At 44.7% G+C, this 27,052-nt stretch overlaps 2 protein-coding genes across 22 annotated transcripts in view; one reads left to right on the top strand and one right to left on the bottom strand.

The window, feature by feature from the left end:
* Positions 1–21,627, top strand: part of HELB (DNA helicase B) — a 44,808-nt gene extending 23,181 nt beyond the window's left edge. Inside the window, exons 8-13 of the mRNA XM_084877578.1 lie at positions 2,699–2,780; positions 3,394–3,453; positions 4,617–4,824; positions 6,441–6,584; positions 12,363–12,851; positions 17,708–21,627. Of these exons, the coding sequence (XP_084733704.1) occupies positions 2,699–2,780; positions 3,394–3,453; positions 4,617–4,824; positions 6,441–6,584; positions 12,363–12,851; positions 17,708–17,812 (1,088 nt within the window). The 3' untranslated portion in view covers positions 17,813–21,627. The remainder of the gene's footprint in view (positions 1–2,698; positions 2,781–3,393; positions 3,454–4,616; positions 4,825–6,440; positions 6,585–12,362; positions 12,852–17,707) is intronic.
* Positions 18,915–27,052, bottom strand: part of GRIP1 (glutamate receptor interacting protein 1) — a 658,304-nt gene continuing 650,166 nt past the window's right edge. For all 21 annotated transcript variants that reach the window (XM_084877571.1, XM_084877568.1, XM_084877570.1 and 18 more), the window contains 2 exons: positions 24,984–25,130; positions 18,915–22,521 (listed from right to left, as the gene is read on the bottom strand). In XM_084877571.1, coding sequence (XP_084733697.1) covers positions 22,297–22,521; positions 24,984–25,130 — 372 coding nt within the window. In that variant the 3' untranslated portion in view covers positions 18,915–22,296. The remainder of the gene's footprint in view (positions 22,522–24,983; positions 25,131–27,052) is intronic.

The raw sequence follows: 27,052 nt of genomic DNA, 5'->3' as shown, positions 1-27,052 counted from the left end.
TTCCATTGGGAAAAGTACCTTTGCTTCCAAAAGCCTCAGTTTCACATTCCTAACAAGGATGTTATCATTGGTGATAGTCGAACTATTTACTAGCTGGTAGGTTATAGTCTCTCTGGGAATGGGTGCCCCTGCTGTGCTAGGGTTAAACTTTTAGTTGCTGAATCATGGGGAGGCGTGGCAGTGCTGGGGGAGGAAAGACCTGATTGGAGTGGGGATGGGGCATTATGGAGTTTCGTCTTCCAGCCATTTTATCCCATACTAGTGTCCTGGTGCATGGATCCATGCACACATTGAAAGGAAATGAGTTAGAAGAAATCTCTATATATAAAAAGGCAATGACTGAAACGACCATTTGATTGGTCACCATGCGGTGCTAGCATAGATGCATAGACACAGATAAAGCCTATGAGTGAACTAAGAATGAACAAGACAAATACACCTTCACAGAGCTCGCACTGTAAGAAGGTTAGGTCAGGGATGAGAATTCAAAATTGCCATCAGCACAAATCTGAGGTATTGCTTCTCAGAGTGGCCAGAGATACACCTGGTAGGGGACTGGGAGCATGACTGAAGGGTTGGCACCAACGTGAAGGCGGGCCGTTCTGGATTTCCCAGTGGAGCCAGTGGCTACCTAGGAGGAGAGCTTTTTATGCTGACTGGCATGGAAACTGACCAGTCAGAACCTAATCTGGGTGAACTGCAAGGAGCCAATGGCTGCCTAGGAGGCAGAGCTTTTGATGCTGACTGGCATAGAAACCGACCAATCCGAACCTAATCTGGGTGAACTGCAAAGGCAGAACCTAAGGTGGGGGCTGAGGAGGGGTTCTAAGGGCAACAGGTATTTGGTATAAGGTGTAAGAAAATGGTTCAATTTTTTAATAACTGATTTGGCACTGTAGTGCATATGCCTGGCTATCAGTCCAGATATAGGGGTTATGTATTTTTGTCTGCCAAGAGTATCTCCTCCTGCTGAAAAAGGCTTTTCCCTCCCATTTAAGCAATCCTATCCTATATAATATATCTATACTACTAAAAGGGTAATATGCTTATTAGACTGGGTTCACCGGCTATCTTCCAGACATCCGACTTCCTTCCTGACAAAGCCATGGTGGTGGGGGCCGAGGCAGAGGCAGTTAGGAGCAATCAGGCCAGCAGGGAAGAGCAATTAGGGGCGAGATCAGGTTGGCAGGGGATGGCAGTTGGGGGCAAGATCAGGTCAGCTGGGGAGGGCCATTGGGGTAACCAGGATGGCAGGGGAGGGCAGTTGAGGGCACTAGGCAGGCAGGCAGGTGAGTGGTTAGGAACCAGTGGTCCTGGATTGCGAGAGGGCAATCGGACATCCCCCAAGGGGTCCCGAATTGGAGAGGGTGCATGCCGGGCTGAGGGACACCCTGCCCATGCATGAATTTTATGCCTCGGGCCTCTGGTATTTTAATATTGCTATTCATATCTTACTGATGAAAAGAAAATAGTATTCTACTGAGTCTCCTGTCTATCTACTCCAGGACTTCTGGGAGGATCAAATGAGATGAGGCATGGAAAAACGCTTCACAAACATTTGGTTAAATTGTAAAATGTTTGCACCTGGCAATAAAACAAGTCTGTTTCCTGGGCTGAAGAAACTCTAAGGAGGCTAGTAGCTAGGGAGAGGAAACTGGACATTGCTATGTGACATCATTACCAGCACCCACAGCCACTGTTTCTGGGCTGCACTGGGCTGTGGGTTGCATTTTGCATCATGAGGTTTTGGCAGCATTGGCTGCAATTTAGTAAGGTGTTGCTCCGGGGTGGTGGCGGGCAGGGCATGTGTCCCACTTGGGGGAAGCCGAGTGTTGGTTTGTTGGCGCCAGGTCTGTGGTGCATTTATTTTTAAATGGCTAGTGCACATCATGGCAGCTCCTGCATTGAGCGTCTGCCCCCTGGTGGTCAGTGCACATCATAGCTACCAGTAAGACAGTCGGACACTTAGCCTTCTATACATATAGATTTTATGCTGGTATGCATTCACTAAATATCAGCCTTGGACATAATATATGCCTCATATGAGTGTTATGAAGATGAAATTTAAGTGTAATATGCAGAGCTATTCTCAAATTTTAACTCACTACCACTAATACTACCAGAGCTTAAAACAGAAGGAAGTCTTGCCTTAGTAATTCTGTTCCATATTTTGTTCTCTTGTTCATATTTTATTTATTTATTTAAAATATCTTTTATTAATTTGAGAGGAGGGGAGAGGGAGAGACAGAAACATCAATGATGAGAGAGAATCATCACGTGGCTGCCTTCTGCATGCCTCCTACTGGGGATCGAGCCCACAATGTTGGCCTGTGCTGTGACTGAGAATCAAACCATGACCTCCTGGTTCATGGGTTGATGCTCAACCATGAGCCACACCAGCTGGGCCTCTTGTTCACATTTTAAATTCAGCGTTCACAAATCATCAATGAATACAGTTATTTTATTACAAACTAGGAGCCGGCTTGTGGCTGACCTCTCTGTTGAGGACAGGGTGTCTGTCTCCACACTCTTCTATTGCTCTGGCTGATGCAGGGAATGAGGTTGATGTTCGTGTGGTGAACTTGTATTCTGTTTGGTGAGATGTTTTCCTGCACCCTTAGCAGCAGTTCTGAATTCATTTCTTCAGTGTTGTAATTTGGTGCTTTTCCATGTTAACTGTTTTCTCTTGAATTGTCAGATTTATATAATGCTGTTAAAACTTTACTCGAAGAAAAGGACCTGAAGTGTGCAAAAACATCACAATTTATTGCATTTAGAAGGTAAAACATTTGCAATATCTTAATGTCTTTAGCTTGTACATCTTATTAATATAGATTCTGTGTGAATGAGAGTCTCTCTTTTTTTTAATCCTCTCTGAAGATATGTTTTTATTGACTTTAGAGAGAGAGAGGAAGAGAGAGGGAGAAAGATGTGAGAGAGAAACACTGATGTGTTGCTTCCCATACCTGCACCCTGACTGAGGATCGAACTGGCAACCTATGTATGTGCCCTGACCAGGAATCAAACCCTTAACCTTTTTGTGTATGGGATGAATGCTCCACCCAGCTGAGCCATACCAGCTAGTACAGAATAAGAGTTCCTTCTAGTTCATCACTGTTAATTCTCTGTCTTATTTTGAGGTATTTCTTTGTTAGACATGTAGAGGGGCATTTTCTAATCAGGGCGCTTTCTGCCACATATTATGTTTGGAAATTCACAGGATCTCTGACTGGGGCAAAGGTTTATTATGTTAAGATCAAATTTACAAAATACTTTTTCCTGGAGAAAATCATGGAGCCTTTTATTAGAATCCAGTATGTCATATTGTTGGTAATAGAAACAAGCATAAAACAGTTACCGCTCAGGTGCCCCTTGCATTTTCATGTGTTTCAGGCAAGACTGTGATGTCATCAACGACTGCTGTTGCAAGCACTACACAGGCCACCTATACAAGTGAGCACCAAGAGCGGGAACTTTGGGGGTGGTCCTTCCTTGATTCTCTGTTCTTTTGTTTGTTTTGACATTGATCACTGTAGCCACATGTTTAAACATTTTTTTTTAAATTTTGTTTTGTTTTTTCATTTGTGAAGTAAGGTGGTCTCTTCAATTAAATATCATATATACCCTTAGGAATTGACTTTTTGGTAACTAATGTAGTAAAAAAAAAAAAAAATGAGTCAAATTTTCCTTGTGGTTTCTAGGTTGGCAAACTCCATCTTCTCCAAGAGGAGCATTGAGAATTCAGGAGAATTTTTCAAATTCTAATATGTGCATAGTGTGTCCAAGAACTGTAGCAACAGGCTGCATGCAGAGAGCACCTTAGTGAACATGAATCAGAGAAATATGAGTAGAGAAAAGCCATGCTATTAACACAGGAAAAATTAACTCGTATCTGAGCCTTTATCAACACCTTCCATCTATTAAAGTGCAGAAAACCCATAGATGTGCTAGTTGAGGGAATACACACACACAAAAAGCACGTTAGGTAACCTTCAAAAGGGTTAACAAGCATGAGATTGGGGTCATGTACTCTGAGTCCCAGTGATTATGATCTTGGGCAGGTGATTTCCCCTTTCCAGCTATGTGAAAGAGGATACACAGAATTTCCTCATAGAGTTGTAGTAAGGATAAGTGAAATAATATGCCTAAAGCACTTATTGCAGTAACTCGTATATTGCCAGCATTTATTCAATTTGCTGCTATTATTTTAATATGTTATAATTATTATCATAGAACTATGTATAAGTGTTGTAAGGCCTGAAATAGTGTACTGATAGGAGTAACTGCAGAGGACAGGATGAACTTAAAAAGTAGAATCAGTAAGATATTTGATAACTTTTTGAATACAGGGAAAAAGAGACATCAGCATTTATGCCAAGATTTCAAACAAAAGTTTGGCTGGGCAGTGGTCTTGAGTTTGAGGTGGTGCAGAAAGTGTAGGTAATCAGACCACACTTATGGGGGTCTGGTTTCTTGTTGAACTTTGGAGAGTAAAAGTGGAATAAAGAAAGTATGGAGATTATTTTGCACATCAGATTGGATCTGAGTAGGAGTTAATGCTTAAACAAAATGAAATTAAGGTTTCTCAAACTTAATATTGTCATTTTCTAACCCAGAGACCATAAGAAAAAACTTATATTTGGAGTTGGCCATAAAATTTGTTGTACCAGGAATGCATATCTCACGGATGTACTGCCTGAAAATGACTTCTACAGTCAGAAAAGTAATGAACTAGAAGATGGTATGCCTCCTGGTGTTGCTAAAAATAAGCATGATTTTGAAAGTATTCGACTCTGCAATGGAGAAATATTTTTCATAAAACAGGTAAGTGATAATAGGAAAATAGTACCTTTTTACCTATTAGAGGCAGATTTTTTTTTTTTTTTTTATTGCTCTATGATTGAATCAGAATCCAGTCATATTAGAGTTGACATTCTTCTTCCATAATTTTTGTCAAGGATTTTTGCATCCATGTTTGGAGAATATTGGTTTGTGGTTTTCTACTAATGTCTTGTCTGATTTGGTGTCAGAGTGATGCTGGCTTTATACAATGAAGGCTTTTACATATCTATATCTATGTATCTATGTATATATACTAGAGGCCCAATGCACAAATTCATGCATAGGTGGTGTCCAGCTGGCCCAGCCCCAATCTGGGCAGATTGGAGCCAGGCCTGTTGGGAGGAGGAGACGAGGCCAATCAGGGCCAGGCCAGCTGGGGGAGGGGCCGTGGGCAATTGGGCTGGCCAGCCCCACCTCCAAATGGGGCATGGGAGGTTGGCTGGCCGGCCCTGGACCAGATTGGGCCAGTTCACTGGCCACAGTGGGCATTAAGGTGATTGGTCATTCCAGTCATTATGGCATTCCAGTTGCTGGCTTTTTATATATGTAGATATGTATCTCTCTCTCTCTCTCTCTCTCTCTCTCTCTCTCTCTCTCTCTATATATATATATATATATATATATGTATATATATATATATATATATGTCATCAAGGTGTGCAAATGGTATTCTAATGCTTATAGATTTTTGTGACTTGCTTATATTTTTATGTAATCAACTGTTATTGGGGTATAATTTGCGTACACATAGTAATTATAAAGTTAGGTGAGTTTTGACAAATGTATCTTCTTTCTCCACCCTTGTGAGGCAACCACTATAAAAGAAAAATGTTATTGATTTCAGAGAGAGGATGGTAAAGGGAGAGAGAGAGAAAGAGAGAAAGAAACATCGATGAGAGAGGAAAACTTTTATGGGTTGCCTTCTGTAGGTACACCAACCAGGCATGTGCCTTGATCAGGAATCGAATTGGCAAACTTTCAGTGTACAGGATGATGCCAAACCAACTGAGCCACTCTTGTATTTTTGCATCCATGGCTCTTATATTTTCTAGAAGACTTTGTGAAAATCATTTTTAATAAGTTTGAAGTGCTTGAGTAACAAAATCAAAGGACAAATGACCTATTTTACAAAGCATAATTTCCTTGGTTGCTGCTTAAATATATAATAGAAACTATAAAAGTAGTCACCTTGAATTTGTTCTCATTGTAGAAACACTCTCTTAAACTTATAAGCTTATTCTTTAAAAGTAGTTTTGCAAAGAGTATATGCAGATTGATATAGTTATTTATTTATATACAATATAGTTATTTATTTATATACAATAAATAAAATGTATAGACTTCAAAATAAGAAAGACAACACATGCTTTCCAGAAAGGCAAGTTTAGTTAAGTTTCAAGGGCCAAAAATGTACATTTGTGTTTATTAAAATCTGTGCTCAAGTGTAGGTTTTAAGCCTTTTGAAATTCTTAACTTAAATTCTATACTGAATACACAGGATATTTTACTCATAAGGTGTTTGGGTAAGATGTTCAATGAATATCTTTGCAGTGTGCATATTTGAACACATACAAAATAGTTCTTTGTTTGGATGACAGGATATAACTGATGTAACTTGTGGAAAGAGAAGATATTTGACCATTGATAATATGGCTGGTTTGGAGGTAACTGTGGATTTTAAGAAACTAATGAAATTTTGTCGCATAAGACACGCATGGGCAAGAACTATTCACACTTTTCAGGTAAGAATCAGTTTTATGAAGCTGTTTAAATAGCTTGCCAAGCCATAGAATTCCTTGTATCATTATTTTTTTTAAAATATATTTTATTGATATTTTACAGAGAGGAAGGGAGAAGGATAGAGAGCTAGAAACGTGATGAGAGAGAAACATCAACCAGCTGCCTCTTGCACACCCTCTACCGGGGATGTGCCTGCAACCAATGTACATGCCTCTGACCGGAATCAAACCTGGGACCTTTCAGTCTGCAGACTGACGCTCTACCACTGAGCCAAACCGGTTTCGGCTCCTTATATTATTTTCTTCCTAATTTTTATTGCTTTTATTTTTTTAAATTAGGAAACAAAATATACAAAAGTACAGAAAATACTACACAAATATAAACTTTTACTCCTTTTTTCTTCAGAGTTGTCTTTCTTGAGGAGCTAAGACATGCTAGCTAAAGCTCATCCTCAGGCCTTCCCTTCCCACTGGGATAGAGGGTCAGGACCGGCAGGGCTGAGTTTGCCTTTTGCATCCGTCTCCAGTGTTGCTTGGCATGGCACTGTTATTGATCTTGTTTTTATTTAAAATTTTGATATTTTGTTCTTCATGGATCTTTTTGCTTTAAATTTTGCTTTTTAAAAATATTATATTAAACCTAAAGGCCCAGTGCACGAAATTCATGCATGGGGGTAGCGGGGTGTGTGTGTGTGTGTGTGTGTGTGTGTGTGTGTGTGTGTGTGTCTTTCAGCCCAGCCTGCACCCTCTCCAATCTGGAATCCCTCTTACAATCCAGGACTGCTGGTTCCTAACCGCTCGCCTGCCTGCCTGCCTGCCTGCCAGCCTGATCACCCCCTAACCACTCCCCTGCCAGCCTGATTGACGCCTAACTGCTCCCCTGCCGGCCCAATTGGATTGCCCCAACTGCCCTCCCCTGCTGGCCCAGTCACCCCTAACTGCTCTCCCTTGCCAGCCTGGTCACCCCTAACGGCTCTCCCCTGCCAGCTTGGTCGCCTCTGCCTAACCCCTGCTGGCCTGTTGGCCCCCAACTGCTGTCCCCTGCAGGCCTGGTTCCCCACAACTATCCTCCCCTGCAGGCCTGGTGCCCCCCAATTGCCCTCCCTTGTGGGCCTGGTTCCCCCCAACTATCCTCCCCTGCAGACCTGGTTGTCCCCAACTGCTCTCCTCTGCAGGCCTGGTTGCCCACAAGTACACTCCCTTGCTGGCCTGATCGCCCACAACTGCCCCTCTCCCCTACTGGCCATTTTGTGGCAGCTATCTTGTGTCCACATGGGGAGGGCCATCTTTGACCACATGGGAGCGGCCATCTTGTGTGTTGGAGTGATGGTCAATTTGCATATCACCTCTTTATTTTATAGGATATTTATCTTAGTTGGTGAGTTTCTCGGCATCCTCTTAAATTCTATGTCCTAGGCAAGTGCCTCACTTCTCCTACCCTTGTCCCATGCCTTCCTACCTCCGTCATAAGTTACTTCTGCTCTGAATTTGCCCATTCACACAGAAACAGTGTCATCAAGGTGTGCAAAATGGTATTCTTATGCTTATAGATTTTTGTGACTTGCTTATATTTTTATGTAATCAACTGTTATTTGGTATAATTTGCGTACACATTGTAATTATAAAGTTAGATGAGTTTTGACAAATGTACCTTCTTACTCCACCCTTGTAAGGCAACCACTTTAAAAGAAAAATGTTGTTATTGATTTCAGGGAGAGGATGGTAAAGGGAGGGAGAGATGGAAACTTCAGCGAGAGAAACATTGATTTTCTGCCTCCTGCACAACTCCTACGGGAGATTGAGCCCACAGCCTGGACATGTGCCCTGAACCCACAACGTCCTGGAGCATGTGCTGATGCCCAACTAACGGAGACATACAGGCTGAGGGAACTACTTTTTATTTGGGAATGATTTTAGATTTACGAAAGAGTTGGGAAGATAGCACAGAGAGTTCCCATATATTCTTCACCCAGTCTAATCTTTGACTACATTGCAGTTAGTGAAACTTACTTTTAAACTCTACTTTAATGCTCTTAAATTCTCATAAGTTATTAGTGGCTCTGTTATTTATCTCATTGTTTTGAGCTCCTCTCTCTGAGGTTGGAATGTTGTTTTCATGATGCAATTTCATCAGCTTCCATTTTTATACAGAAAAATTTAGGTCAGCCTATGTCCTCTACAAGTAGGCAGGTATTAATTAGTGTAGGATTTTTATTTTTTAAGTGAATGGTGTTAGATTTAACTTACCCCATCTCAGTTCCAAAAAGAGTTTGAAATAGCTACAGAAATGCCCACAATTCAGCGTGATATTTAAAAAAAGATAAATGACATCAAGTGGAAAATAAAGGTAAAGATGGTGAAAGGATTCCTGCCAGGAGTAGGTTGGAATGCTTATACACACACCAACCTATTTGCTTGCTAATGCAGTAGATCTTGGGACAGAAAGAAGGCACAGTGAAAAAACTGGTCAAATCTAAACAAAGTATAGAGTTTAGTTAATAGCATTGCTCCAACAATAATTTCTTTTTGACAAATACCAAAATTATTTAAGATGTTAATTAAGGCAGATTTGGCCTCAAGTTCCCCCAAACAAGAAAGAAAGTCAGTTGACTGTTTCTATTGGATAAAAACAACCACCACTTATGAAGATGTGCAGTGCTAGTATTTGTGGCTGTGAGATCCTGGAGAAATTTCTTCCATGGTCTCTATACTTCTGAAAACTCATATCATTCAGTTCTAGGACCTTTTTGTTGGGAATAATTTCATTAAGATCTCATGTTCTTAGTTTCCTCTTTAAGTCTTTCTAGAACCTCAGTTATGTTGGACCTCCAGAAGTGGTTATCTCAGTTTCTTATCAATCTCTTTTATTTTCTATCTTGTTATCATTTTGCTTAAGAAGGTAAACTACATATTATGTTAGAAGTTGGTAGATGCTATGGAAAAGGGGTGGGGTGCAGTTGTAATTTTATTTTATAATTATTATTTGATCCTCACCTGAGGACATGCTTAGAGGTAGAGAGGGAGGGAGGTTAGGGGAGAAAGAGAAAGAAAGAAACATCAATGTGAGAGAGGAACTTTGATTAGTTGCCTTCCCTGTGTGCCCTGACCATGAATCTATTCAGCACTCTTGTGGTGCATAGGACAATGGTCCACCAACTGAGCCACTCTGGCTGGGCTGCAGTTTTGTTTTATTTTATTTTATTTTATTTTATTTTATTTTATTTTATTTTATTTATTTATTTATTTAAATATATTTTATTGATTTTTTACAGAGAGGAAGAGAGAGGGATAGAGAGTTAGAAACATCGATGAGAGAGAATCATCGATCAGCTGCCTCTTGCACACCTCCTACTGGGGATGTGCCCGCAACCAAGGTACATGCCCTTGATCGGAATTGAACCCGGGACCTTTCAGTCCACAGGCCGACGCTCTATCCACTGAGCCAAACCGGCTTTGGCTGCAGTTGTAATTTTAAATATGTGGTCCAGCCTAGGCCTCATTGAGAAGGTGGCATTGGAGTATAGACTTGAAAGAGGTAAAGAAGTTAACCATGTGGGTATCTGGGAGAACATTCTAAGTAGAGGGAAGAGCCAAGGTCAAGGTCCTTAGGTGGGAGCCTGTTGGGCATATTTGAAGAATTGGAACAGCAAGAAAGCCAGAGTGGGTGTGACAGGAGTTGAGGTCAGAGAAGAAATGAGAGGTAAGAGAGATAGAAGGATAGGTAAGATCCTAAGGCCTTCTATGTATACTCAGTAGAGTAGCCAAATCTGGCTCTCCACTTATTTTTGTAAATAAAGTTTCATGGGGACAGTCACATTCATTTACATGTTGACTGTGACTGCTTTTACACTATACAGGAAGAGTCTGATGTGAGTGAATTTGCATTTTACAAGCATCACTGTAGCTACCTTTGAGGGCAGCGGAATGTAGCACGTGTGATCCAGGGACACTGATTATGAGGCTCTGGAATTTTTCTCATGTTACTTACATGATGAGTAAGCACTCAGCTAAGTTTAGGTAGACTTTGACCTGTTTAGGAACACACAGTGTAAGGTCCAGAGGAGCAGTGGTGCTGTGTATCTGTGGAATGTATTTAGCATTTCTCTAATCAAGTATCCTTTGAGTCAGTTTCTGAGGCCGAGCAGCACTGGAAGGTAGCATTTGTCAAACTTTTATCATCTGAAGAGTTAGTTCAAACTCCCGGTGTCTACGGAGATAGAAGTGCTTGCTGTAGAGAAGGTTGTTCTTTTGTTTTAACTGCAGATCTGTATTTTCTGTGTGCCCATCTGGTCATTTGTTTCCTACGGTTCTCCTTTGGCAGGGGAATGTGGGAGCGTTCGGGGAGATAATGGTTCAAACCACTTCTTCGTTCACATGGCGCAGGAAATAAAGGGGCTAAGAATAGCTACAAAACGATGCTTTTCTCAGTTACATGGTGACACCCAGCATATTTCTTGCCTGCACCATTCTTGGCTTGCTAAACTTTTGTTTATCTTGAAAAATGTAATGAATGCTTCAACAAAGGGAAATACAGAAAAGTAGAACAAATAAAATGATCCATAGGCCTTTCATTTTGGAGACAGTCTAGTTATAATTTTGATAGAATTGCCTTCCTTTTTTGTGATTTATTATGTTTTGTCACATATTTATGTTTATTTTATAGGTACTTTTTTGGATCAGAGTAATTTTATTTTGTGTTACATAGTTGTAATCATATAAAATATACATATATATATTCAATTTTTAAAGTTCTGTTATTTTTAAAGTATCTGATGTTTGCAAAATAGTATATCATATATCTATATGTAGATACTTTATACACACACACACACACACACACACACACTAGAGGCCTGGTGCACAAAATTCATGCATGGGAGGGTCCCTTAGCCCAGCCTGCACCCTCTCCAATCTGGGACTCCTTGGGAGGGATCAGGCCTACATAGACGGTCAGACATCCCTCTCATAATTCAGGACTGCTGGCTCCCAACTGCTTGCCTGCCTGCCTTCCTGATTTCCCCTAACCACTTCTGCCTGCCAGCCTGATCACCTCCTAACCACTCCCCTGCCAGCCTGATCAATGCCTAACTGCTCCCTGGCAGGCCCAATTGCCCCTAACTGCCCTCCCCTTCCAGTCTGGTCGCCCCTAACTGTCCTCCCTTGCAGGCCTGGTTGCCTCCAACTGCCCTCCTCTGCAGGCCTTGTCACCCCAGCTGCCCTCCCCTGCAGGCCTGGTCCCCCCCAGCTGCCCTCCCCTGCAGGCCTAGTCCCCTCCAGCTGCCCTCCCCTGCAGGCCTGGTCAACCCTAACTGCCCGCAATGGCCCTCCCCTGCCGGCCATCTTGTGGCAGCCATCTTGTGTCCACATGGGGGCAGCCATCTTTGACCACATTGGGGCGGCCCATCTTGTGTCTTGGAGTGACAGTCAATTTGCATATTACTCTTTTATTAGATAGGATTCTACCACTGGATTTTTAAAATGTCTGTTTTTTTTGTAATATAAAGTAAAAGTGGGAATAATACATTTACACACAAGCTCATACAACCATTTTAAGTTATTTCATTATTTGGCACTGTACTCAGACTTTAAAGTTTAATTCTGGGTTTTCACAAGCCAGATGTGGATCTGTGAGACCTAAAGTTCTCAGCGTAACACAGGTTCTTGGGGGATGAGGAGGCCGGGCCCCACCCGTGTGGACAATCCGGCGGGCAGTGGTACCTGGAGGACTTGTCTCTACTTCTGTCGCAGTTCTGAGTCTCCCGATGCGTTGTTCCCTGCCAGGGCTCTGAGGAGCAGACCGTGGTCTACGTGGTGGGCAAGGCGGGCCGCCAGGACTGGCAGCACGTGTACACGGCGGTGACCCGCGGCCGCAGCCGGGTGTACGTCATTGCAGAAGAGGCTCATCTCCGGAGCGCCATCTCCAGGAACAACGTCCGCAGAAAAACGCGTTTAAAGCATTTCCTGCAAGACTGGCTCTCCTCCAGCGAGTCTCCGGCGGAGGGTGCATCTCCATCCAAGGGCTCTGAGGACGGCAGATGCCCCAGCACCCCGCCGCCAGCATCACCGTTCCCTGCAGCCGCCCACTCGGGGACCAGCGATGTCCAGGCCTCTGCCGCTGCGTTCGACGCATTCGCGGGATTTGCCTCCTTCTCTGGCGGGTGGAGAGTGCCTTTCTCTGGTGAAACGAATGCAGGCGGAGATCCAGCCCAGCCGCGAGGGTCCAAAAGAACCTGTGCCATGGCTGATGAAAGTCCCAGCAAAGTCCTCATGGTAGGAGCGGTGTTCTCATGTGCTCAGGCTGTACCTGTCGCCCCCTGCAGTTGCTGATGTGTGCCAGGGCGCCCAGCGTTTCTGTCCGTGTTGCGTTGGCTGTAGGATGTGGAACGGACATTTTTCACTTCTGTCGTGTCCTCTCTGCTGCCCTGCTGGTCCTGGCTGTTTCTCTCTCTGCCCGAGGCTGGCAGGCGAGGCGGCCTCAGCGATGGGCTTGCAGGAGAGGCTGCTGTGTCTGCTGCACCTTCTTTCTGCAGATCTCCCTCTCTCCCCACTGTAGGCCTGGTCTCACCTGTCTCTCACAGCTCCATGGAGGCGACTGGTTCCAGGCATCCTGTCAGCCTGGAGGCCTGGCCCTAGGTCTTGCTCTTGACTATTTCCCTGACATTTCTAGTAGTTTTACACGCTGCTGCAGTTTTCATGTTTCTTTCCCTCCCTTCCAGTGGTGCCTTATCTCACACTCCCCCTACCTCTGTCTCATCACCTCCACCTCTTCTCTTCCCATCGTGGGTCTGTCTTCCCTCCCTCTGATGGACACACCTCTCCAGGGCTCGGTTCTTCTTTCCTTTGGGGACCCTTTCCACTCTCCAGGTTTCAGCTGTCACCTTTACACTGATGATGTGCTAACCCAGTGGTCGGCAAACTCATTAGTCAACAGAGCCAAACATCAGCAGTACACCGATTGAAATTTCTTTTGAGAGCCAAATGTTTTCAACTTAAACTTTTTCTAACACCACTTCTTCACAATAGACTCGCCCAGGCCATGGTATTTTGTGGGAGAGCCACACTCAAGGGGCCAAAGAGCCCCAGTTTGCCGACCACAGTGTTAACCAATAGTCTCAACTGTCCACTGCATTCCAGGTGCTGGGGACTCAGTGGCGCGTGAGTGGCCCCGGGTGGAGACAAAGACTGTGCTTCCCTGAACGCTCTCCGCACTGACGAGCAGGGATGAACCGGCGCCCCAGGCTGCGGCTGTGTTCCGGGGATTGACTTCCTGGGACCACAGCCCAGCATCTGACTCTTTTCTTTCTGCTCTCGCCACTTCAAACGGCATTCTCCCAGCTACACAGCCGGACCCACCTTGCCTTCACCCTCCACCTCCCGCTGATAGATTTACTGCAAAATGTATTATAGCTCTCAGGAATTACTTTCGTTCCATCAAGTCTGGGCAGTTTTAGAGCCTTATCTCATCTTCTCGGAGGATTGCTGACCCGCTACCTTCCCCCCTTGTTCCTATCCTCCTAGAACACCCTACACCTCATTACCAATTACCCCCCTTAAGTGCTCAGCTCTTTCCTGTGTTAAGAGCCTTCCACATAAGTTCCAGACTATCTAGCTGGGCATTTGAGACCTTGCATAGGAACACCAGCTCTCAGCGTCATTTATTCCCCACTGCTCTTTTCCTGTGTCCGTCCAGCTCGTCCTCATTCACTGAAAGGAGCAGAACTCACTCTCATTTCTTCCTTTGGGCTTTTGCTGTGCGACTGGGTGCCTTAGTCTCTCTGCCTGCCCTCGTACGACATTTGATGAAACTTTGGATCCTCTTCTAGTCACCGACCTAAATGCGGAGGGAGGAAAACAGACTCCTCTCTGGTTTTGTTGACATTACAGTGTGCCAGTGGGTCATGGGCAGTAAATACAAGAGAAATAAAATGTTCAGGTCAAGAAAAATTCTATGACGAAAACAAAGGTAATGAGGTGGGGAATGGTGGGGAATGGTGGGGGTGGGGGTGGGGTCAGGTAAGGCCGCACTGAGGAGAGCACATGTGAGTGGTCAGCCAGCAGCCTGGGAGGCTCAGAGAAGTGCCTCAGGTGGAGGAGGCAGAAGAGGCAAAGCCTGAAAGGGGACGGCTTTGCTGGAAGGGAAGCTGCCGATGTGCAGGGGGGAGGCAGAGAGGGTGTGTAGGGGGTGGTGCTGGAGCGATGGCGGGCATGGGAGGGAGATGGGAGTGCACTGGAGCTTTAGCAGAGGTGTGACCCTCTGTGTGCTTCCAGCCAGCTGTGGAGAGTGAACGGTGGGGAGTGAGGAGGGAGCAGGGAGGCCAGTCCAAGGCTGTCCTGGGGAAGGAAGGTCTAGGGAAGAGCAGGGAGAGGGTGAGAAGCGGAGGGATTCCGGATGCATTCTGCAGATGGAGTCAACGCGAGCTGCTGATTAGATGTGGGGGGAAAACAGAAAGTAACAGGGGCGTTGTGAAACTGGACTGATGTTTGCGGAGGGGACTCTGACCGGAGTTCAGTAGATCAGTTAGACTAATCTGCTTACACTAAGTTAGGTATGCAATTTTACCTATATGTTCTCAAAAATTCTAGTTTAGCACTTCTTAGTTGGGATTCAGGAATCTGTGGTTTAACAACTCCACCAGGTGATTCTCATCATGAGAGAAGGTTGGGAAACACTGCAGTAGATGATGGTTAGGCAGAGACTAGGGGCTGAGTTCCCAGCAAAACGATGATCTCAGTGGCTGCACAGAATGATTACGCCCTGAAGCAGGTGGTGGGGGGCGGGAAGAGATGCTGAGGACTGTGGTCGATGGGACCTCCTGGTCAGTTACATAGGTGGGGTCGAGCCTGAAGGTGATCCCACGCTTCTAGCTTGAGCGTCCTGGTGAGTCCAGGTGCCATTAATCAGCACCCAGAACAGAGGCCGAGGGCCAGGCCTCCGAGGGGAAGTGATACAATGGGACATAGTAGGGAGGAGATTTTTTCTCTTCTTAGTAGCAGCATGCCCACTGCTGGCTCTCGGCTTCTGTCTGTACTCCATGTCAACTCTGAGATGTGGAATTTCCATCTCAGCAAAACATCTTTTTATTTTTTTTCTGAAATTAAATGTGTTAACTCTTAGCAAGACCCTGGGGCAGGTAAGGCTTTGATTGGAGCAGAAAGCAAGGCAGCTCCGGGGAAAGGACGTTTTGCTCAGAGTGTCTGGCGTTGTATTTCTCAGCACGAACGTGGGGCGTGGTCGTGGTCGGAGCGCGGGGGAAGGGGCAGCGCTGTCCCTCTTCAGCTCGGAGCTGCCCAGACTCCTGAGCTCCGGCGGGGCCCAGCGCCGCAGAAGACCCGGGAACCCGGGAACAGAGTGACGGGGCCCGGCAGGAGGGCAGCAGCACAGCCACGCTCTCCGGCTGTACATTTTCTTCCAGGGTTTGCCAGGAAATCTGTGGCATTCACAAGAATCCCTAGAAACGTGGACTAGAAATTGAAAGCTTCAGGGCTGATGAGTTAGGAACATGGTGTTTTCATGATTTTAGACTTTTAGGTGCACTGAGATGTGTTGTTTCTGAAAGGTGGAATGCAGTGACGAGGGCTGCCACACCCCTTGCTTTGTGTTCACCGGCCACACGGGAGCCGCCCGGCATGGAGTCCCCAACACACACTGAGGCCGCTGGGCCCGCCGAGGTGGCCGCTTCTGCTTTTTTATGGGTTCATAGCTTTGGCTTTCGGAAAACATCCTGACAGAAAACGTTAACCTGAGTTGTTTTTTTTCTTTGTCTAGCTTCCCCCCACCAAGAAAAGAGGGGAAAAACAGAAAATCTTTTATTTATTTATTTTTATTTTATTTTTTAAAAACACTTAAACATTTTTAAAAATATATATATTTTATTGATTTTTTATAGAGAGGAAGGGAGAGAGATAGCTAGAAACGTGGATGAGAGAGAAGCACCGACCAGCTGCCTCTTGCACACCCCCGACCGGGGATGTGCCCGCAACCAATATACATGCCCCTGACCGGAATCGAACCTGGGACCTTACAGTCCGCAGACCGACGCTCTACCACTGAGCCAAACCGGTTTCAGCCAGAAATCTCCTTTTAAATGAAAACACATGTGCAAACATTTTCAAATTTATCACATAAAACAGTGATTTCCAGATTTTTTGAAGGGAAAGTAACATTTTAACTTTAAAAATCCAGGAAAGACATAATCACATAATTCCTGAACAAAGGTCATCCTGGTATTAGTCAAGGTTCTCTAGAGAAAGAGAGCCGATAGGATATGTCTATCTGTCTGTCTGTTTGTCTATATATCTACCTGGATTTATTTTAAGGAATTGGCTCATGCCATCGTGGAGGTTGGCAAATTCAAAATCTACAGGGTGGGCCCGGAGACCCAGGGAGAGGCCAGTGTTTTTTTTCCGTTAAGGCCTTCATTTGATTGAAGATCCATCTACATTATGGAGGGCAATTTGCTTTACTCACAGTCTACTGATTTAAATGTTATCTCATCTAAAAATGACCTTCATAGGAAAGTCTAGAAATACATTTGACAAAATAAATATGTAGGTACCATGGCCTGGCCCATCCTGGCCCACTGGCTGTGGTTTGGGAATCGCTGCCTGTACCCGGATGCCGCAGGGGCGTTGCAGTGTTTCATCTCGCCACACCGAGGGCGGCGTCACAGACGAGCAGCGTGGGCGGTCAGTCACCCAGGCCTCTGTGCTTAGAAGGATCCGCTCTCGCTGTCATGTTCTGCAGGCATCATCTTGAAATGGTTACTTTCTGAACACGGGATCCTCTTTTTAAGTTTGTACGGGGTTGTCAGGATATATAGTGGGCCCTGTCCACACCTTTGGAAACCAGGTTTATGGACTCATTCAGCAAATAGTCCCTTCTCCGTGCCCGAGCCAGAGCGGGGGCCGGGGTTCCACAGTGAGCAAAGGCAGGGGTGAGTCCACAGCCCGCCCTCGCTCCAGCACCACCACCTACACACCCTGCTGGCTCCGGCCTGCATCTTCCCAGCGACGGGGGGAATGTGTCCTCTTCCGCAGAAGCAGTCAGAGGGAAGAGAAGTGCAGAGGGTAGACTGGCCACACTTTTAAGATTAACCTCTTTCTTTCTTTTTTTTCCCCCCCAACAGGTGGAAGAATCATCTCCACAAGTGTCTTCCAAACTTCAGAATCTGAAGCTAAATAATTTAACCCCCAGGCGACTTTTCAAGCCCACCGACAATCAAGAAACTTAATTTTATTTCAGATTGCCCATCATCATTTGTCTGTTTTTCTTTTTTCCATTCAACACAAAATGAACATCATCACTTCAAAGTATCAAGAGAAAAGAGGATGTCTATAACTGGAGTTCTCTTCTAAGGTGTTTGTGCTAGCTGCTGTTTTAAATTCATTTGATCAAAGAAAACCTAAATGATTTCAATATCTGTCATCATGAGACCTGAAAGCACTGGACATAAATGAGGGAAAATGAGGTCATATATATTTTTAAAACTCTGTGCTTTAAAAAGTGTTTTATTTTAGGATAATGCCTCATTAACTCCCACGATCATTGTGCGTGACCCTCGCCCACGGGACGACGCGGTGGTGGAGACACACGGCAGCTGCATCTACCGCCCCGATTACCGGACAGCGTGTCCTCCGCACAGCGAGTCCTCCGCACAGCGAGTCCTCCGCACAGCGGTCGCCCCTCCAGGCTGCCCTCTGCTCCGTCCCTGCGCTGGCTCCGCCTCACCGGGGCTTTCTCCTGGGAACCCCTTTTGAGTAGGGAGCACACTGGCTTTTATTTTCTTAATTTGAGATATGATTGATGTGTAGCATTGGTGCACTATACTTAAGGTACACTATCTGTTGATTTGATACTTATATTTTGCAATATGATTACCACTGTAGCATTAACTAACACCTCTATCATGTCACATAGTTATCATTTTTAGGGGGAGCACATTGTTTTAAAGATATTTTACTTTGGAAAAAATTTTTCTCAAGAGTTTTATTTATTGTTAAATGGTAAAATGAATAGTTAAGATTTACCTATTATGCCATGTTTTAAAAATAGCCTTATTGAGATAAAACTCACCTACAGTTCCACCCATTTACACAGTTGAGTGGCTGTTAGTATAATTCATGGTTGTGTTACCAACACCACACTCAATTTTAAAATATTTTAATATAATCTCCCAAAGAAATCTTGTACCTCTCAGCTCTAATACCCTCTTCCCCTCCAGCCCTAGGCAACTGCTAATCCATTATCTCTACAACAGGCTCTTTTTACTTCTTTGATTTGTATGATATTTTCAGACTTCTTCCATATTGTATGTATCTATCAATGTTTTTCTCTTTTTAAAAAAGGGATAAAAACAATTATGTATAAAAATCGAGCATTGTTTTTTTTATTGGGCAGCTGCCTTGGGTCATCCAGTCAAGGACAATCACTCAATTCAACTTGAAGCCTGTGTCCTTCGTGTACTGCTGGGAAAACTGGCCGCACTTTCTGAGGCCATGTCTCTCCATCACACTGCTGGTTCGAGCTGATGGGGCGGGATCGGGACCCTGGCTGATCTGTGCAGGCGGCTCCAGAGAGTTCAGGCGACCCATCTTGCTTTCAGTGATGCCACAAAGCAAAAAGCCTTCATTTCTTTTTATTACCGAGTAACATTCTGTGGTATGGATATAGCACATCGATTCATTCATCAGTTGATGGACATTCGGGCTGTTTCTATTTTGGGGCTTTTAAAAAATATTTTTTTAATTGATTTCAGAGAGGAAAGGAGAGGGAGAGAAGAGATAGAAACATCTATGATGAGAGAGAAACATTGACTGGCTGGCTCCTGCACGCCCCACACCGGGGATCAAGCTCACAACGTGGGCATGTGCCCTGACTGTGGATCAAATCATGACCTGGTTCATAGGATGATGCTCAACCACTGAGCCACACCGGCTAGGCTACTTTTTGGCGATCATAACGAATGCTGCTCTGAACATCTGTGTACCAGTTTTTGTGTGGACATGTATTTTCATTTCTGTAAGGTGTATACCTAGGAGTGGAATTTCTGGCTCTTCCTGTAACTGTTTAACCTTTTGAACTGACAGACTGTTTCCCAGAGTAGCTGCAGCATTTTATATTTATACCAGCAGTGTGTGGGGGCTCCAGTTTCTCTACATCATCGCCAGCACTTGTTATTATCTGACTTTTTTATTGTAATCATATAGTGGGTGTAAACTGATATTTCATTGTGGTTTTGATTTGCATTTCCCTGTGGCTAATGGTGTTGATCATCTTTTCATGTGCTTCTTGGCCATTTGCAGGTCCTCTTAGGAGAAATGTCTATGCAGATCTTTTGCCCATTTTAAAATTGGGCTATTTTTATTTTTATCATTGAGATATAAGTTCTTTATATAGTCTACATGGAAGTCCCTTATTAGAAACAGTATTTGCAACAACAACAAAAAATTTTACATTTTGTGGATGTTTTCCCTTTCTTGATGGTATCCTTTGAAGCACAAGTTCTTCTATCATCTGCAAATAGAGATAGTTTTACTTCTTTCAAATCTTGGGTGTCTTTCTCATCTAATAAACTGAAACAGAAGTGGTGAGAATGGACATTCTTGTCTTGTTCCTGTGAATTTACAAGGTCTGCAAGGCAATCTACAAAAATGGAAGTGTTGGGGCTATTGGTGTAGTTGGTTTTGTTTAAAGATAGACTAATTAAAATTTGTATATTTTTAATACTTTATGTAACTATTTCATAGAATTCATGTGTGCTCTATGAGGGCAGGTGCTACATAAAATAACACGCCTTCGTCCTGGGTGTGTTTCTGTCGGCAGACTGTTCCAGCACTTACACGTGTGTTCACACCGTGTCCTCACAACAGTCCTGGAGAGCAGACACCGCCTTCGGCGTGACAGGGGGGAAAACTGACTCGCGGTGAATTTCATGTCACCGGTGAGTTTGCATTCCAGCCCACGTCTGATTTCAAAACCTCTGCTCTCCCCACTCTCCCATGCTGCTTTTCAAGTTTATGGAACACCGCCCCCTTTAAAAATCATGTAGCAATAAGCATTGTGTAAGGCTCAGTCTAGATGAAAACACTTTCAAAACACATCCAAAAAATGCATGTCTTATATTTTTGGCTTTTTAAAATCACTGTTTATTCCATTTGGTAGAGGTTGTTCTTTTTTTTTTTTTTTTTCCATACAAATAATTTGCAACAATTTTGAATTCCCCAAAACCATACATAGACGATAAATACCATGCTATTAAAGTATTAAATTTGTACAAAAATACTTTACAGTTTAATACTTGTTTGTTACAAATAAAAATACATATTTAAGTGACTCATGATCTTTTTTTTCTTTTCTTTTTTTCTAACATGATTCTGCTTTATACTTTCTTGCCCTGGCGGTCCTGAAATGTGATCGAAATTATATATTTCTCTGCACAGAAAGAAAGGTGAACTTTTTCCTTAAACAAAGGACACAGTGTTCAAATGCTTCATCTAAGCGGTCGGTCATTTGAATTATTGACCAAAATGAAACGACGTCTGGAAAATAACTGTTTCAATATGGATATTCTACAATCAATATACAGACCTATTTGCTTTTTATATTCACCAAATAACAGTTATTCGTGTAACTATTCAAAATATCTGAACAAAGGAAAACAGTTGCTGACAAACATCGAATGCAACTGTCACAGTTTATTGCTCTGAGGGACGGTGACAATTGGCAATGCGTGGTGTGGAGAGTGTATTTACAGTCCCGGTGCATGGCATGGCTCAGAACAAAGGACAGTCCCGTGTCGTTTTTAAGTCCATGTGCTGTACACCCCTCAACAGAACCTGCTTTTTAAAACACGGCAAGCAGGATGAGTTTGATTTGCCTATCCTTAAGAGAAACCCCGTTTTAATAAGACTTCATTCTTAAACTCTTAAGTCTTGAATTTTTTAAAATAAGATAACTAACTCTCAGTGTTACTAAACACTCTAATTCATTATCTGAGATTTTCAGCTATTTAAAAATGTGTCCTTAAAGGGAAAAACAAAAACAAAACCCCAACAGGTAACAAGACATATCCTGTTTGATCATTTGTTGCATAGGGAATAGCATACATCTTAGTTAAAGTCATTCCTATACTTGGGCAAAACAGTTCCCACCACCTATTGGGAGCTCCCACGTGCATGGTTGCGGAAACGCCTTAGGATAATTTTTACCTGCACCCCTCCCCTAGCAGTAGCCCGCAGTCACCAAAACCAGTTCCCCCAGTACAGCCAGCTTGACGGATTAATGACTTCACAGTAAGAAACTGATTTCAAAGTGAGTGAAGGAAATTATCATAGAGACTATTTTCAAACAGACATTTTCCAAAAATCGGTAGGAAGGTGAACTTGTAAAAAAAAAAAAAAAAAGAAAGAAAAATGCCTCCGATGTTAATTGTGGGAGGGGCGGCCTACCTCTTTTTCTGTTTCTTTACCATTGGGGTTGGCAGGGAATCGTCTTCCACATACCATGGTGATCACCAAAAAAGAAACCTCTTCTATGCGGAAAGGGAAGTGAACATGAGCCATGAGAGAGATTTAAAAGATCCCTGTGCTTGCAGTTAATGCCACGTGATTATCTGTGCTTCAAACGTCACAGAAATCTTAAAGGGATTTTTTTTTTTTTTTTTTTTTTTTAGCACCATGTAGATATTGTCTTGGTCCCGCTTTATAAAAAGCGTTGCTATAATGTATTAGTGGGCTCTCGAATCTCCAAATTACCACCGTGGCTAGGCTGCTGGAAAAAAGCACTGTTCTGTTCGCTCCATCCTCCTGGCAGAGTCTGGTCTATAGACTTCTGAGAGGCCAGTGGGTTTCTACTGATGACCAGGTCCAGCTTGTTACCAGATTCCGCTATGAGGGGCACCACGAGGCAGCAGTCGAAGTCTCGCGTTCGGACGTGATTCACCTGAAAGGTCAAGGAGGGCCATCCTGAGTCATGGTCATGCTCAAGTCATTCCCAAACCCAGAGGCGCCCTTCAGGCATGAGGCGTGGTCTTTAAAGTATTCAAAGCTGCACCTGTACACATCAGTCCACCCCTGCTCTGGGCAAACCATACCACGCTCCTTGGCTTACACAGTCCCTGCTACTGAATGGTGATGTCCCGGAGAGCGGGGAACAAGGACACATTGCCCCCGTGGCAAACACACGGCCTCGCTCATGCAGCTGTTCCAAGTGCTGAATGAATATCATCCCCAATTTACAGAGGGGACAGTGAGGCACAGAGTGCTTAAGAGACTTTCCTTCAAGAAGCAATTGGGTAAGTGGTCGAGCGAGGATGTGTGATCCCAGGTAGTCTGGTGGATTCCAAAATCCTTTCTCTCTTTCTTTTTCTTTCTTTCTTTTTTTTTTTTTTTTAAATATTTTTTTAAATTGATTTTAGAGAGGAAGGGAGAGGGAGGGAGAGAGAAACATCAATGAGAGAGAACCATACATCGGCTGCCTCCTGCACGTCCCCTACTGGGGACTGAGCCCACAACCTGGTCATGTGTCCTGACCAGGAATAGAACAGTGACCTCCTGGTTCACAGATGGATGCTCAACCCTTGAGCCACGCCACAGGGCAAAAAGCCCGAGCTCTTGACCATGATGCTGAACCACCCTCTTAGGGAGCCCACCCCTCCTCAGCATACACAGGCACTCGTGTGCTTTCTCTTTATTCTTCACCAACCAAAGTTGTTACAATCAGCATGCTGCTCCCATTCCGTGACTTTCCATTCTCTCCCCAGTCTGACCCAACCCTCATATTGTACGAATGACCCCAACTGTCCACGCAGGAGCCGTGTCTCAGGTTGTCATTCCCTTTGGCTTTCAGCACTGGCTGCTCAGTCCAGAACATGACAACACCCATCCTTAAACCTCCCCTTCCTGGGCTCCTAGGAGGCTACTTGGTTTTGATCCTCTTACCTTTTTAACTGCTCGCTCTCGGTCCTTTCCTGCCTCTATTCCTTCCTGTCCTTTAAATTTTGCTTTTCTTATCATCCTATCCTTGGTTCTCTTCTCTTTATTACTACAAGCCCACCATAGGCCACTGTCTCTGGACCCACGCCTTCAGCATCCTAAATCTTCAGCTCCGACTCTGACAGCTCTTCTGAGCAACAAATCCAAACCATCTCCCAGACGGTGCTACCAGGATGCACTGAGGTATGACAAACTCAGGCGTGGTGCTGTGTCTTTCCCTGCCTACCTGTCTCCTTTCCTGTGATCTTCCCCTCCCCCCCAACACACCCATGATAATATTGTATGTTTTTCCAAATTATAAATTGTATCATTCTGCTTAAGAAATCAATATACCCCCAGAATGAGTTTAATCATTACATCCAAGACTCTTCACCCAGTCTACGTTGATGGAAATAGGTAGAGTTTCCAATTCATGGGTTGGGAAGACACGCTTAGAGGGTAACTTGTCCATAGTTATTCATTCATCAAATATAAAAGCACCAACGGAAAACAAAAGTGTCCCATACTTCCAGAACAAGACCAGCTGTTCTCTTGCCATGGCAAAGATGATGCCCAGAATTGGCTGTAAAGCTGTCTAACCGATCAACGTGTTCAGTGAACACGCCTCATGCTGCTCATGCTTTCAAAGCCAGCTGTTTGGTGACACACTCATTCCAGTCACACTTTTAAGATGGGTGCCAATCCTTTCCTTTTCCTGCAAAATGTTCTTCCTAAAAACTGTACAGAAGAATTTGCTTGGCCCTAGCCAGTTTGGCTCAGTGGATAGAGCATCAGCCCCACAGACTGAAGGGTCCTGGGTTTGATTCCGGTCAAGAGCATGCACCTCAACTGCAGGCTGGACCCCCGGCCCCGCTGGTTAGGGCACATGGGGGAAGCAACCAATCAATGTGTCTCTCTCACATCGACGTTTCTCTCTCTCTGTCTCTCCCTCTCCCTTATACTTTCTCTGAGAATCCATGGAAAAATATCCTCGGGTGAGGGTTAACAAACAACAACAAAGAATTTGCTTTGCTCCATGAAACTACACCTGACCATGCTAGGACGCCATCAAGTAAACAGGTTCAGCTTTGGTTAGACGCTGAGCTATGGAGCATTGGCCCGTGGGAGAACAAGGCACTGGCTCCCTTCTGAAGAAGTGTAAACTCTGCTGGGGCATCAATACAGGGAAACTGTCGGCGTTTCTCTCTCATCGATGTTTCTAACTCTCTATTCCTGTCCCTTCCTCTCTGTAAAAAATCAATAAAATACGTTTAAAAAAAATACAGGGAAACAGCAATTTCAATAACTGGTGCATTCTACCCAAGGAAAAGCGTCTATCCTAATCTAGTCCGCAGGCAAAGGAGGAGGGACGGGCTTTGGCCTGGAAAGACTCAGAGGGTTACACGAGTGAAAATTCACTGGCGGCCTCACCTGTAAGAGCCTGTCGTAGGGCTTTAAGCCGCCAAGGTCTCCGGGCCCCGCGGGGCGAATGTTTTTGACATACACGCCCTTCTCCAGCAGGCCGTCTGCCACACTGAACCCAAAGTCCTCCATGTCCGAGCTCTTGTACAAGGTCACCTGGAACGGGAGAGAGCGAGAGGGGACATTTCAGCTGGGTTGGAGACTTGGGCCTGTGAGTCTTCTTGACCAACCATTTTTCAAACTCATTAAATAGCAAAATGGATCTGTAATACATTAGGCAGCTCCCTCCCCCTCTCCCCCCCTCCCCACCATCTTCCCTAGAATATCCTTGGAATTGGCAAACTTCCACCAGAACAGAAAAACAAGGAGAAGGAGAAAAGCTGGAGAGGCCTAGCCTTTTTAAATACAGTTCCCAGGTACACTGAGACTGGGGCCAGGACAAGCTGACTTCTCTACTTTCCAGTGCTGGGAGCAGCCAGGGCAGCCCTCAGCGCTGCTGGGCACCAGGACTGAGTCAAAGGCCTTGCTTCCTGCCCCCGCCCTGCCTGGGATCCTGCTGGGTACCGGGCTAAGCGTTCCTCCTCTTTCGAGCAAGTCTTGTGAAATCCATCACTTTATTAGCTCTGGTGCCGCAATCAGGACTCCAATAACATTGGTAAAACCAACCAACCAACGAAAACACCTACAAGTGCTCCCGTAACAAACCCCTTGCTCTGGGCCCGGCTTCAGCAGCTCGCTCTGTATGTGTCAAGGCATTCCTCCTTCTCAGCTGTGGGCCACAGCTGGTTCTCTCTGCACCTCAGACCAGCTGCGGCCAGTTAAAGCTCCCCGCAAGACTCATCTCTTCACCTGATCATCTGCAAGAGTTAGCCTGAGATCCATTCATTCATCTAAATACACCTACTCTCATCCATGGGGATTGAGTCCCCACCCTATTCTGGGCACAGCTCTGGGCGCTGGAAAACAGCGGTGAATGAGAGAGAGAGAGAGCCTGCCTCCCAGAGGCCCACGCATCGCTGTGTAATGTTCCCTGAGCAGTGCGGGCACTGTGGGGGCATGCTCAGCATGGCACTCATTTCACGCTTCAGGGCTCCCACTATTTGTCCTAAGGCTGCCAAATGCCCTCTGCCAAACCCTATGCACTTGAAGCAATGACTTGGCTTACTTTCCTCCCTTGTGGTTTAAATATATGCCTTTTAGTTTACTTTTATACAAATAATATGGGAACGCATTCTTGTAGAAGAGTAAAAAATTCGGAGCAGGTTTATTTTTTTATACTCAGTGATTTTAGTTGGGAGAGGTAGGACACATGGAAGGAAGCAGAAAAGGGGCCAGTGTGCAGATTTTCAGTCTGCTGGACAGACAGCCAAATCATCTGCTGGCTGGGTCTGCACTATTCACCAGGCAGCCCCAGTGGTTTTTATAGAAGGTTAATGTCTGGCCCGAGATCACAAAGGTGATGGATGGTGAGGCTGAGTTTGTCTGACTGCAGACACCGGGCACTCCACTGTCGCGCAAAAATTCCTTATTTCATGGATTCCAAGATGTACTAGTTTTTAAAATTAATATTTTGAGATCTCTGAAATCAAACTGGTTTATTATCAATGGCATCTTAGGGCCCGTGATATATGCTGATACAACAGCATATCTATGGTTTTAAAATCTGAAACGGCTCTGTTTCTGTGGAAGGATCACTTTTGTGGTGGTCAGTTCCACAAAGACAGAGAGCCAGCCCCGCTGCATTGTATCGAAGACACATGTGCACCTGCGCAGGCGTGGGTAGTTTAGAAAACCCAACCTCTCCCCCGCACCTCTCATGGGAATGTGCCCTTTGATGTTTGGGGAGAAGTGCGTTAAAACGGAGTAAATGAGAGCATGCTCCCCCCCTTCTCCCACCCGCATCCCCAAAGCAAAGCCCATAGGAGTGGAGGAGACGGTTTTCTTGGTGACTTGGGCTCAGGTGAAGTAGGGGAGGATGTGGAAGATGCCCGCCCCTTCAGGGAGCTTGAGAGGAGCAAGGATCTTTGGGATATTCACCTACACATCCCAAATCTGTAATCCGGTGCCTGCCACATAGG

The sequence above is a fragment of the Pipistrellus hanaki genome (genome assembly GCF_964339955.1).
Source record: "Pipistrellus hanaki genome assembly, chromosome: 3".
Classification (NCBI taxonomy): domain Eukaryota; kingdom Metazoa; phylum Chordata; class Mammalia; order Chiroptera; family Vespertilionidae; genus Pipistrellus; species Pipistrellus hanaki.
The sequence above is the reverse complement of the archived record's forward strand: the minus strand, read 5'-3'. Positions and strand labels throughout refer to the sequence as shown.